The 14,119-nt window shown below is 43.0% G+C and overlaps 1 protein-coding gene across 2 annotated transcripts in view; it reads left to right on the top strand.

Annotated features, from left to right (window-relative positions):
* TLN2 (talin 2) overlaps positions 1-14,119 on the top strand; it is a 210,054-nt gene that overhangs the window by 94,951 nt on the left and 100,984 nt on the right. For both annotated transcript variants that reach the window (XM_044279820.1, XM_044279819.1), the window contains exons 10-13: positions 1,281-1,385; positions 3,654-3,809; positions 4,169-4,270; positions 7,567-7,643. In XM_044279820.1, coding sequence (XP_044135755.1) covers positions 1,281-1,385; positions 3,654-3,809; positions 4,169-4,270; positions 7,567-7,643 — 440 coding nt within the window. The remainder of the gene's footprint in view (positions 1-1,280; positions 1,386-3,653; positions 3,810-4,168; positions 4,271-7,566; positions 7,644-14,119) is intronic.

Raw genomic sequence — 14,119 nt, 5'->3', positions numbered from 1 at the left:
TCCGTTCTGAACGGATCCGATCATATTAATGCAGACGGATGCTCCGTTCAGTACGGATCCGTCTGCATTAATAACTTAGAAAAAAATCTAAGTGTGAAAGCAGCCTGAGCGGATCCGTTCAGACTTTCAATGTAAAGTCAATGGGGGACGGATCCGCTTGAAGATTTAGCCATATGGTGACATCTTCAAGCGGATCCGTTCCCATTGACTTACATTGTAAGTCTGAACGGATCCGCTCGCCTCCGCACGGCCAGGCGGACAGCTGAACGCTGCAAGCAGCGTTCAGCTGTCCGCCTGTCAGTGCGGAGGCGAGCGGAGGCTGAACGCCGCCAGACTGATGCAGTCTGAGCGGATCCGCTCCATTCAGACTGCATCAGGGCTGGACGGAGGCGTTCGGGTCCGCTCGTGAGCTCCTTCAAACGGAGCTCACGAGCGGACCGACGAGCGCAAGTGTGAAAGGAGCCTTAGCCGGACATTTTGGTGGTTTGCGTGTTTAAAGAGGACCTTTAATGGGATTATATGTTACAAACTGGTATGCTTACCAGGGAGGGCGACCCCTACAGATGTCAGTCCCTTTTTTCTTTTTTCTAAAATACCCCTCTGTTGTCCCCGCTGTTTTTCACGCCCAGTATGTTAATTTAGACTGTCAGTACAGGGAGGAGAAGACGGCCAGGCTGTGATGCTCTCGACTGCCATTGGGCCGCGATACAGCCAGGGATAAGGAGATGCCCATTGAGAAAACCAAATAACTCCTCTTCCCCGTACTCTAAATCAGGGATCCTCAACCTGTGGCCCTCCAGCTGTTGTAAAACTACAACTCACACCATGCCCTGCTGCCTGCTCTTAATTAACATACTGGGCATGAAAAACAGCAGGGGACACAGCGCCGTGACGGAGGGGCCACCCTATCTGGTAGGCATACCAGTTTCTAACATATAAACCCATGAAAGGTCCTCCTTTTAATCTAATGTATGTGGCTGAGTAATTATTACACTAGTCCAGTCCAAATCTTCTTTTCATGTTGCTTTGTATGTTTTAATTTTCTGCTGTCTGGCTGCTACGGGCGCTGTAGATATTCTGCTTCCTATTGTGAGGATTGCCCACGTCCACTTCAATGCCAATTTAGTCAAAAAAGGAGGGTGATATATCTTTACTACTGAATTAATATTGTGCACATTGTTTATAGCTTTTGCCTGGAGCAGATACTAATCTTTTTATGTAAGGAGTGCGTTTCTGGTTTAACACTCCACCATGTGATTTTTTTTTTTTATGGCCACCAGGAACACAAAAACTGTGGAGAAATGACAGAAATTGAAGCTAAGGTGAAGTATGTGAAGCTGGCTCGGTCCCTACGCACGTATGGAGTTTCGTTCTTTTTAGTTAAGGTAGGAAATATGTGGAGCTTTAGCCATTTCATGTATTTTAATATTGTTTTTTGTGTATAATATACTTCTATTCTGCCACAATTTATAACTTACTTCATGTGCCTTGCCTTGGCTTATCTGCCTGGAGAGCAAAAGGATCAGGTCTTAAAATTTCAAGTGCCTGATTCTTCTCTCACTAAAGATCATTAGATAGAATTGAGAGCTCCCCATACACTTTAGATTGTGGTTTCAGATAACATTAATCAAATATAGCCATCTTTAAAAGGACTTTCTGGGCTCCTAATATTAATGATCTAGCTTCAGGATAGGTCATCAATATCCAACCGGTAGGGGTCTAACACCTGGCACACCCACACCCTCCAAACAGCTGTTACCTATAGGTGCTGGAATTAGCACTTTGAACATAGCTGGAAGCCCAGCTTAGGTTACTGCTGCTCAGCTTGCATATGACCCCCACCGATCGGATATTAATGAAGCAGAAAAGCCCCTTTTAGGGCACTTTCACAGGTCAGTACGTCGTCGTTATTTTTCATGGGTATTTTTAAGTCAATACCAGGAGGGAGTGGGTCCATAACACAGAAGAGGTACATGGCTTTCCACTATACTTTTTCTCTGTAGGCGCCACTTCTGGTTTTGGTTTACAAATACTGATGCAAAACATTGATCAAATTCTGTCCATGTGAAGGTCGCCTGAAGCTCTAATTCAGTTCGACTTTGTGGTCTATAAGGCTACTTTCACACTAGCGTTTTTGCTGGATCGGGCAGGGTCCGGCAAAAACGCTTCCGTTACTGATAATACAACTATCTGCATCAGTTTGAACGGATCCGGTTGTATTTTCTTTAACATATTTTATTTTTAACATTGCCACAACAGATCCGTCATTAACTCCATTGAACGTCAATGGAGGACGGATCCTTTTCTATTGTGCCAGAGAAAACAGATCCGTCCCCATTGACTTGCATTGGGGTCATGACTGATCAGTTTTTCTCCGCATCCCCAGGGCAAAAAGCAAAATACAACCTGTTGCGGTTTGCTCTCCGGTATGGGAACGCAACTAAACGGAACAGAATGCATTTTGGAGCATTCCATTCTGTTCAGTTTTGTCCCCATCGACGATGAATGGGGACAAAACTGAAGCGTTTTTTTTTTTCTGGTATTGAGCCCCTATGATGGAACTCAATACCCGAAAACTTTAACGCTAGTGTGAAAGTACCCTAATTTGTGTAAAAAGATGAATAAACCAAATATTACTAGGTATCCACACAGTAAATCGAAAAAAACGCAGAGCTCACCTGTGCGCACACGAGGAGAAACGGAATAGCTTGACCTGGACACGGCCACGTAGAAACTCCAAAAGAAAAGTAGATTCCAGCTCCTCATAAAAAGTTTTATATTTATTACCTTGGGATTAAAAAGCAGACATCATCAAGGTAGAAAAAAATAAGCAAGAACACAGTGACGCGTTTCGGGCTCCTTAGTTGCTGCCCTTCATGACATGTCATGATGAAGGGCAGCAACTAAGGAGCCCAAAACGCGTCACTGTGAATTGCTCATCTTTTTTTTTACCTTGATGTCTGTTTTTTAATCCGAAGTTAATAAATATTACCTTTTTATGAGGAGCTGGCATCTACTTTTCTTTTAAATATTACTAGGTCTATTTTTGTAATGATTCCTGTATTGCCCAGCGTGGTTTTACTCAGTAAATATATTATAAATATGGCAGGAGAAAAAAAATCGCATTTCATGGCACATTCTTTCTGCGTCTCGTGCAGTTTTCTTCTTAGATCTTTCATCCCCTTGGTGCTTTCTTACCTAATTATCATCCTCGTTAAGATTTGATTGTTTAACCTAGACTCTCTCCCTGCGGTCAGATTGTTACACATTTTCTGTCTACATTTTCTGCTGACCCCAGGATTCGGCAGATTTACAAAATACAAGCTTAACCTGACTCGTGTACCATCCCCCACCCTACAGAAGTAAAGTCCTACATAGAAGTGATCTGTGTGCCCTCATCCAGCTATGCTAATGGCTACCACAAGGGTTCAGCAAGCCCGGCCTTGGGGTATGCTCTGTATACAAGCTGTATTGGGGAGTTTTATTGGACGTCACTGCATTCCTACGTTAAACATCTTCTTGGTCTTAAATTGCGGGCCGTACTTTTGCAACTGATAATTTGTTCCATATTTCCTGATATCCTTGCTATCATCTATATACTATTGCATAATGTTTTGTGTGTATCCCCTGTTCAATTATGTCTTCGTTTCTAGGAAAAGATGAAGGGGAAAAACAAGCTTGTGCCTCGTTTGCTCGGGATCACTAAGGATTCTGTGATGAGGGTCGACGAAAAAACTAAGGACGTTGTTCAGGAATGGCCACTGACAACAGTAAAGCGTTGGGCTGCTTCTCCAAAAAGTTTCACTCTGGTATATTTGCTTTTTTTTTTGTTCTTTGTGTTGCTGTAGGATGTCACGGGAATAAATAAAGTACATGATTAGCAATTCATGTTCTGTACTTTGGAGATCACATAAGAACGCCAGTAAGTCTGAAGAAAAATGTAAGCAGAATGAAATATTCTGTTTTGTGTAACATTGCTGCTGAGATCAATCAGGAGTCGTTCTACATTATTTATCCATTAAACCAAGTTTTTCCACTTCTCTTGTCACATCCAAAGTCACCTTCAGAATTTCACTGGTTTAAATGTTTTGTTGTTTTACACCTTGAGATATATATTTTTTTGTAGCCTAAATATTGAATTTTTCATTTGTATAAATTTATATTTCAGGATTTTGGAGAGTATCAAGAGAGTTATTATTCTGTACAAACTACTGAGGGGGAGCAGATTTCTCAGCTAATCGCTGGATACATAGATATCATCCTCAAGAAGGTACAAGAGCTTTACCTAACATTGCTGACTGCTGTGGGTATGGCCACGCGTTACATGAATAATGCAGATTCTCCATAGCAGGACTGCATGCAGAAAATCTCTAGTATTTAGACCACCAGCGGAAGTTTCAGCAGTCTCATTTACATGCTGCAGAAAATTTGTGGGTTTTTAATCTGCAACATTAATTTATGCGGTGGACTTCACTTGCGGCTTTCAATTTTTGCAATGTAAGGCCTCATGCACACGACAGTATTTTTTTGAGGTCCGCAAAAAGGGGTTCCGTTGTTCCGTGATCTGTGTCTGTTTTTGTTTCCGTGTGTCTTCCTTTATTTTTGGAGGATCTCCAGACATGAAGGAAAGTAAAAAAAAAAAAGGCAAGTTTGCCATGCAAATGATAGGAAAAAAACGCGGACGTGGATGACAATTTTGTGTGCCTCCGTGTTTTTTCATGGACCCATTGACTTGAATGGGTCCGCGAACCGTTGTCCGTGAAAAAAATAGGTCAGGTCTGGAAACACAGATCCCGGACGCGGATGACAAACGGTGCATTAGCCAAGTTTTCCACGGACCCATTGAAAATCACGGAAAACGGAACAACGGACACGGGACACAACAACGGTCATGTGCATGAGGCCTAAGGCTGCTTTCACACTTGCATTTTTGGTTTCCGGTATTGAGATCCGGCAGAGGATCTCAATACCGGAAAATAAATGTTTCCATTTAGTCCCCATGCATTCTGAATGGAAAGAGATACGTTCAGGATGCATCAGAATGTCTTCCGTTCCAGCAGCATTCCATTTTGTGACCGGATACAAAACCGCTGCAAGATGCGGTTTTGTGTGCGGCCATAAAAACTGGGGGAAAAAGACGGATCAATAATGTAAGTAAATGGTGACGGATCCGTTTTTTTTAGGAGCCTCAAAAAATCATATTTTTCCATTTTGGTTTAACACAACTGCATCCTAACAGGACAGACACATCCTGATGTGCAAAATAAAAACGGATCCGTTTAGTTCTGGTATTGCGATTCTCTGCCGGATCTCAATAACAGAATTAACAACGCAAGTGTGAAAGTAGCGGCAGATTCCTGTAGCAATGCCTGTTTTGATGGATTTGCTGAATTTCTGTGATAATGGTCTTATGTGGTTGTACCCTAATTCGGTGTTTGCCTATAAAAATGTCAATTGATGCTCCAAATACATTGCCATTCATACATACAGGACATCATTTTAATGTTCCTTAGCTGTTGCAATCATCTGCCATCTTCTTAACCTCTTAGTACATAATGCCGTGTATATATGATACTATGTGCAAGGGCTTGTATGGAGCAGGCTTCTGCACTGAGCCCGCTCCATACATAGCAGGTTGCGGCTGTATAATACAGCATACACCCGGCCACAATGACCAGGATTGGTGATGACACTGAAACGAGTCATTTAACCCCTCTGAAGGCGCATTCAATAGCAATCCTGGCATCTGTGGAGTTAGGCAGAGGGAGGCAGCTCCTTCTGCCTTCCAGTCATAACCCCCATAGTAAAATTGCGGGGCTTTGATCGGTTACCATGACAGCTTAGGGCCTGCTGAAGGTTCCCAGGTAAGCTACATGTAAAGCTGTGCACGAGTTTATGGGACAAGTGACCAGTAGATAGCTGAGAAAATATTTTACAATTTTTATCAACCCCCCCCCCACTTTCCCAGTTTCACATATAAAAGTATATAAATGAATTATTGAAAAAAGCGCACAGTGAATGTAGTAATATAAAAAATAAAAATAAAACCTTAATGGAATATATATGAACTCCATTCCTACAGAGATTCAGCTGAAGATCATATTAAACTGCATTCAGAATCCTAATTCCTGACAAGTAGAGCAGAGAGGAGGATGAGGCAGCTCTTTACCTCAGTGTTGTGAAGTAACTTGTCCTGCTGTGTGATGACAGGTTTTGTGTGTACTAATAGGATGGCGGACATTTTATTTCTCCTAATAAATGTTACCTAGACAAAATGAGCCATTATAACTAATGAAAGGTATTTGGCAGTATATTTATAATAAAGTAATATTTAAGTATATTCATCGTCTTAAAGGGGTTATCCCATTGTCTGATAGGTTCTGGTCCCACCTCTAGGACCCGCACCTACAAGGAGAACTGAGTCGGGGAGCGTTGTGGCTGGAGGACCCGGGGTTTCTAGGGCTCTGTCCACCACCAGGCGCAGCTCCCCGCACCTACAAGTAGAACTGAGTCGGGGAGCGTTGTGGCTGGAGGACCCGGGGTTTCTAGGACTCCGTCCACCACCAGGCGCAGCTCCCCGCACCTACAAGGAGAACTGAGTCGGGGAGCGTTGTGGCTGGAGGACCCGGGGTTTCCAGGGGTCCGTCCACCACCAGGCGCAGCTCCCCGCCCCTCCCATTGAAGTGAATGGGAGCACACCGCGCATGCGCGGCCACTGCTCCCATTCATTTCAATGGGGCCGACTGAAATAGCCGAGCCAGTGCTTGGCTATTTTCGGCGGTTCCATAGAAATGAATGTTGGGCGACTGCACATGCGCAGTGCGCCCTCCTCCACTTTCACTTCTCCGTTCTCCTTGTCCCAGAGGTGGGACCCGCACCTATCAGACAATGGGGGCATTTCCTAGCGATATGCCCCCATTGTCTAAGATGGGATAACCCCTTTAATTCCTGGAGAACCCCTTTAAGGCCCCTTTACATTGCTCAATGTTCGGGCAGATTATCGTTAACGACTGTTTGTACGCTCAGAAGTGATAAGGTGCTGCTTATTATCTAATGAACGAGTGAAACACTCGTTCATCGGGTAATAGGATCATTGGTGCTGTCACCTAAATCACCGTTGGTCGGCAGCAGATTGTGCTGTCTAAACAGCCTCTGCTGTCGCCAAACAATGATTCTGTATGGGCGATGGAATTAGTGATCACTCCTTCCCATACTGTGGAGGAGATCACTGCCTGTAATTGCAGCTTTCTCCTCCACTGACGAGCAGGCGATTGTTGGAATGAACGTTGCGTTCCCGACAATCATGTGCTCAGCTGAGCTTTGTTAAGGGGCCTTAACGTGTATTTAACCTCATTTTGCTACAATATATATACAAAATGAGGTTATACATATACTATACCAAGTTGATTTTCCATTTGTTTTCGGTACTAAAACATGTAGTGTATATATTGTGTGTGACAGTTGTGTGTCTTATCTGTAGTAATATATATATATAGATTATAAATACAGAATAGTACATTTCCTTCTGATCATCTTAACATACTTAACATATTTCTTTTTTTCTAGAAACAAAGTAAAGACCGCTTTGGATTAGAGGGGGATGAAGAATCAACAATGTTAGAAGAATCAATTTCCCCAAAGAAGTGAGTATATGCTCATATTGAACTGGCCTCGAAATTTGTCAAAAGTGTTCCTCTAAAGGCTCAAAGCACCTCTAAATGCTTATTAACCACCTCCCGACCGCTGTACGCAGATATGCGTCCGGGAGGTGGTTGCTTTACTCCTCCTGGACGCATATACGCGTCATCTCGCGAGACGCGAGATTTCCTGTGAACGCGCGCACACAGGCGCGCGCGCTCACAGGAACGGAAGGTAAGCGAGTGGATCTCCAGCCTGCCAGCGGCGATCGCTCGCTGGCAGGCTGGAGATCCGAATTTTTTAACCCCTAACAGGTATATTAGACGCTGTTTTCATAACAGCGTCTAATATACCTCCTACCTGGTCCTCTGGTGGTCCCTTTTGTTAGGATCGACCACCAGAGGACTCAGGTAGGTCAGTACAGTCGCACCAAACACCACACTACACTACACCCCCCCCCCCCCGTCACTTATTAACCCCTTATAAACCCCCTGATCACCCCATATAAACTCCCTGATCACCCCCCTGTCATTGATCACCGCCCTGTCATTGATCACCCCCCTGTCAGGCTCCGTTCAGACATCTGTATGATTTTTACGGATCCACGGATACATGGATCGGATCCGCAAAACACATGCGGACGTCTGAATGGAGCCTTACAGGGGGTGATCAATGACAGGCGGGTGATCACCCATATACACTCCCTGATCACCCCCCTGTCATTGATAACCCCCCTGTAAGGCTCCATTCAGACGTCCGCATGTGTTTTGTGGATCCGATCCATGTATCCATGGATCCGTAAAAATCATGCGGACGTCTGAATAGAGCCTTACAGGGGGTTGATCAATGACAGGCGGGTGTTCACCCATATACACTCCCTGATCACCCCCTGTCATTGATCACCCCCCTGTAAGGCTCCATTCAGACGTCCGCATGATTTTTACGGATCCATGGATACATGGATCGGATCCGCAAAACACATGCGGACGTCTGAATGGAGCCTTACAGGGGGTGATCAATGACAGGCGGGTGATCACCCATATACACTCCCTGATCACCCCCCTGTCATTGATCACCCCCCTGTAAGGCTCCATTCAGACGTCCGCATGTGTTTTGTGGATCCTATCCATGGATCCGTAAAAATCATGCGGATGTCTGAATGGAGCCTTACAGGGGGGGTGATCAGTGACAGGGGGGTGATCACCCTGATCACCCCCTGTCATTGATAACCCCCCTGTAAGGCTCCATTCAGACGTCCGCATGTGTTTTGTGGATCCGATCCATGTATCCATGGATCCGTAAAATTCATGCGGATGTCTGAATGGAGCCTTACAGGGGGGGGTGATCAGGGTGATCAGGGTGATCACCCCCCTGTCACTGATCACCCCCGGTCATTGATAACCCCCCTGTAAGGCTCCATTCAGACGTCCGCATGTGTTTTGTGGATCTGATCCATGTATCCATGGATCCGTAAAAATCATGCGGATGTCTGAATGGAGCCTTACAGGGGGGGTGATCAGTGACAGGGGGGTGATCAGGGAGTCTATATGGGTGATCACCCCCCTGTCATTGATCACCCCCCCTGGTAAGGCTCCATTCAGACATTTTTTTTGGCACAAGTTAGCGGAAATTTTTTGTTTGTTTTAGTTTTAGTTTTTTCTTACAAAGTCTCATGTTCTACTAACTTGTGTCAAAAAATAAAATCTCACATGGACGCACCATACCCCTCACGGAATCCAAATGCGTAAACATTTTTAGACATTTATATTCCAGACTTCTTCTCACGCTTTAGGGCCCCTAAAAAGCCAGGGCAGTATAAATACCCCACATGTGACCCCATTTCGGAAAGAAGACACCCCAAGGTATTCTGTGAGGGGCATATTGAGTCCATGAAAGATTGAAATTTTTGTCCTAAGTTAGCGGAAAGTGAGACTTTGTGAGAAAAAAACAAAAAAAAATCAATATCCGCTAACTTATGCAAAAAAAATAAAAATTCTAGGAACTCGCCATGCCCCTCATTGAATACCTTGGGGTGTCTTCTTTCCAAAGTGGGGTCACATGTGGGGTATTTATACTGCCCTGGCTTTTTAGGGGCCCGAAAGTGTGAGAAGAAGTCTGGGATCCAAATGTCTAAAAATGCCCTCCTAAAAGGAATTTGGGCCCCTTTGCGCATCTAGGCTGCAAAAAAGTGTCACACATGTGGTATCGCCGTACTCAGGAGAAGTTGGGGAATGTGTTTTGGGGTGTCATTTTACATATACCCATGCTGGGTGAGAAAAATATCTTGGTCAAATGCCAACTTTGTATAAAAAAATGGGAAAAGTTGTCTTTTGCCAAGATATTTCTCTCACCCAGCATGGGTATATGTAAAATGACCCCCCAAAACACATTGCCCAACTTCTCCTGAGTACGGCGATGCCACATGTGTGACACTTTTTTGCAGCCAAGGTGGGCAAAGGGGCACATATTCCAAAGTGCACCTTTCGGATTTCGCAGGCCATTTTTTACACATTTTGATTGCAAGGTACTTCTTACACATTTGGGCCCCTAAATTACCAGGGCAGTATAACTACGCCACAAGTGACCCCATTTTGGAAAGAAGACACCCCAAGGTATTCCGTGAGGGGCACGGCGAGTTCCTAGAATTTTTTATTTTTTGTCACAAGTTAGCGGAAAATGATGATTTTTCTTTTTTTTTCTTTTTTCCTTACAAAGTCTCATATTCCACTAACTTGCGACAAAAAATAAAAAATTCTAGGAACTCGCCATGCCCCTCACGGAATACCTTGGGGTGTCTTCTTTCCAAAATGGGGTCACTTGTGGCGTAGTTATACTGCCCTGGTAATTTAGGGGCCCAAATGTGTAAGAAGTACCTTGCAATCAAAATGTGTAAAAAATGGCCTGCGAAATCCGAAAGGTGCACTTTGGAATATGTGCCCCTTTGCCCACCTTGGCAGCAAAAAAGTGTGACACATCTGGTATCGCCGTACTCAGGAGAAGTTGGGGAATGTGTTTTGGGGTGTCATTTTACATATACCCATGCTGGGTGAGAAAAATATCTTGGTCAAATGCCAACTTTGTATAAAAAAATGGGAAAAGTTGTCTTTTGCCAAGATATTTCTCTCACCCAGCATGGGTATATGTAAAATGACCCCCCAAAACACATTGCCCAACTTCTCCTGAGTACGGCGATGCCACATGTGTGACACTTTTTTGCAGCCAAGGTGGGCAAAGGGGCACATATTCCAAAGTGCACCTTTCGGATTTCGCAGGCCATTTTTTACACATTTTGATTGCAAAGTACTTCTCACACATATGGGCCCCTAAATTGCCAGGTCAGTATAACTACGCCACAAGTGACCCCATTTTGGAAAGAAGACACCCCAAGGTATTCCGTGAGGGGCATGGCGAGTTCCTAGAATTTTTTATTTTTTGTCGCAAGTTAGTGGAATATGAGACTTTGTAAGGAAAAAAGAGAAAAAAAAAAAAATCATCATTTTCCGCTAACCTGTGACAAAAAATAAAAAATTCTAGGAACTCGCCATGCCCCTCACGGAATACCTTGGGGTGTCTTCTTTCCAAAATGGGGTCACTTGTGGCGTAGTTATACTGCCCTGGCAATTTAGGGGCCCAAATGTGTGAGAAGTACCTTGCAATCAAAATGTGTAAAAAATGGCCTGCAAAATCTGAAAGGTGCACTTTGGAATATGTGCCCCTTTGCCCACCTTGGCAGCAAAAAAGTGTGACACATCTGGTATCGCCGTACTCAGGAGAAGTTGGGGAATGTGTTTTGGGGTGTCATTTTACATATACCCATGCTGGATGAGAAAAATATCTTGGCAAAAGACAACTTTTTCCATTTTTTTTTTATATAAAGTTGGCATTTGACCAAGATATTTTTCTCACCCAGCATGGGTATATGTAAAATGACACCCCAAAACACATTCCCCAACTTCTCCTGAGTACGGCGATACCAGATGTGTCACACTTTTTTGCTGCCAAGGTGGGCAAAGGGGCACATATTCCAAAGTGCACCTTTTGGATTTCACGGTCATTTTTTACACATTTTGATTGCAAAGTTCTTCTCACACATTTGGGCCCCTAAATTGCCAGGGCAGTATAACTACGCCACAAGTGACCCCATTTTGGAAAGAAGACACCCCAAGGTATTCTGTGAGGGGCATGGTGAGTTCCTAGAATTTTTTATTTTTTGTCGCAAGTTAGTGGAATATGAGACTTTGTAAGAAAAAATAAAAAAAATAAAATCATCATTTTCCGCTAACTTGTGACAAAAAATAAAAAGTTCTATGAACTCACTATGCCCATCAGCGAATACCTTAGGGTGTCTACTTTCCGAAATGGGGTCATTTGTGGGGGTTTTCTACTGTTTGGGCATTGTAGAACCTCAGGAATCATGACAGGTGCTCAGAAAGTCAGAGCTGTTTCAAAAAGCGGAAATTCACATTTTTGTACCATAGTTTGTAAATGCTATAACTTTTACCCAAACCATTTTTTTTTTTTGCCCAAACATTTTTTTTTTATCAAAGACATGTAGAACAATAAATTTGGCGAAAAATTTATATATGGATGTCGTTTTTTTTTGCAAAATTTTACAGCTGAAAGTGAAAAATGACATTTTTTTGCAAAAAAATAGTTACATTTTGATTAATAACAAAAAAAGTAAAAATGCCAGCAGCAATGAAATACCACCAAATGAAAGCTCTATTAGTGAGAAGAAAAGGAGGTAAAATTCATTTGGGTGGTAAGTTGCATGACCGAGCGATAAACGGTGAAAGTAGTGTAGTGCCGAAGTGTAAAAAGTGCTCTGGTCATGAAGGGGGTTTCAACTAGCGGGGCTGAAGTGGTTAAAGGAAACCTGTCACCATGAAAATGAAAAGTAATTTGCAGGCAGCATGTTATAGAGCAGGAGGAGCTGAGCAGATTAGTATACAATTTTATAGGAAACGGTTCAGTATAAATCATTCAGTGACATCAGGTATAAGGGAAAGATCTGCACCTGTTCTGTGTTTAGACTCAAAATCACTGATGGAAATCACTGACGTGTGAATAAGGCCTAACTTGTATTTCATTCAGTTCAAATCCTACTCATTCTGGGCTTTGAAGTCAGAGAGGTTGGTCCTATCAGTGACTGACCGCTCTCTCTGTATACACAGCCATAGAGGGAAGGCTGTCAGTCACTGATAGGACCGTCTACTTGACTTCAAAGCCCAGAATGAGCAGGAATTTAAATGAATAAAATACAAGTTTTACTGAATCTTTTCCCATAAACTATATAACAATCTGCTCAGCTCCTCCTGCTCTATAACATGTTGCCTGCAGATCTCAGTCACAGGTTCCCTTTTAAATCTGCATTTACAGGTTTAAACAATCACTCAAATGAGGTTGTTTAAAAATGCTTGTACTCTAAAAGATAGTGCTTCTTTTACATCCCTTCCCCATGGACACCCCTCCTGTATTTTTCAAGAAACTTAAGAAAATGATTGCTCTCTTCCTTTAGAAGGATAGTCTGTTCTTGGGCTACACAAGAGACTTGGGAGGCATTGGCCTGCCTGATTTTCAGAGTTACAAAGATGCTGTCCATATAAACAAAATACTGGAATGGAATTCCAAACCAAAACTTTTTGTAGAAATGGAAAAGTACATACCCTACAGAAAATGAAAGAACTTCATGTGGTCAACCAACCCTAACAAAATTCATTACAGTACCATCAGTAACCCCATAGCTCTGTTATCAGTTGACATGTGGTATCAACTCAATAAAAAGCTGAACATATAATCTTGTGTTGTAAAGGATGCACCCATCTTAGTCCTAATGCTAACCAGTACAGAAACCTCAAAGACAAATATCCATCAGCCTCCATGAGGCGGTATTCCCATCTCAGACATTGATGGCATATCATTAGGAGCTTTCATACCACATATTGTGAAGGAAAATGATATAAAATGTGATAAGTCTCTTAAAAGCATGACCCCATTATTTACTGTTTTCCTTGCATGTACTATACTGAAAAAATATCTTGCCCAATAAAAGATAATAATAAAAAAAAATGGCCGGCTGAAACAGGCAAGTATTTACAAGTAGATCACAAATGTAGGTGATACACCGTCCTTTATCTCCAAATCGGAAATGGCGTTAGATATGAACTTTGATCCTTTACAAGTTAAAGCAATACTGAAAATGTCCCATTATTCCTCTATATCTACAAGAAACCCCTTTTTTGGAGTATACCAGCTTTTAGATATTGATGACATATCTGATTGGGTATGAGTTTGACACCTACCACCCCTCCAATCAGCTATTTTTGTCAGGCGCCCGGAAACTAAGGCTACTTTCACACTTGCGTTTGGGGTTCTGCTTGTGAGATCCGTTTGAAGGCTCTCACAAGCGGCCCCGAACGGATCCGTTCATCCCCAATGCATTCTGAATGGATAAGGATCCGTTCAGAATGCATCAGTTTGG

The sequence above is a fragment of the Bufo gargarizans genome, chromosome 2 (genome assembly GCF_014858855.1).
Source record: "Bufo gargarizans isolate SCDJY-AF-19 chromosome 2, ASM1485885v1, whole genome shotgun sequence".
In the NCBI taxonomy this organism is placed as follows: Eukaryota; Metazoa; Chordata; class Amphibia; order Anura; family Bufonidae; genus Bufo; species Bufo gargarizans.
The sequence above is the reverse complement of the archived record's forward strand: the minus strand, read 5'-3'. Positions and strand labels throughout refer to the sequence as shown.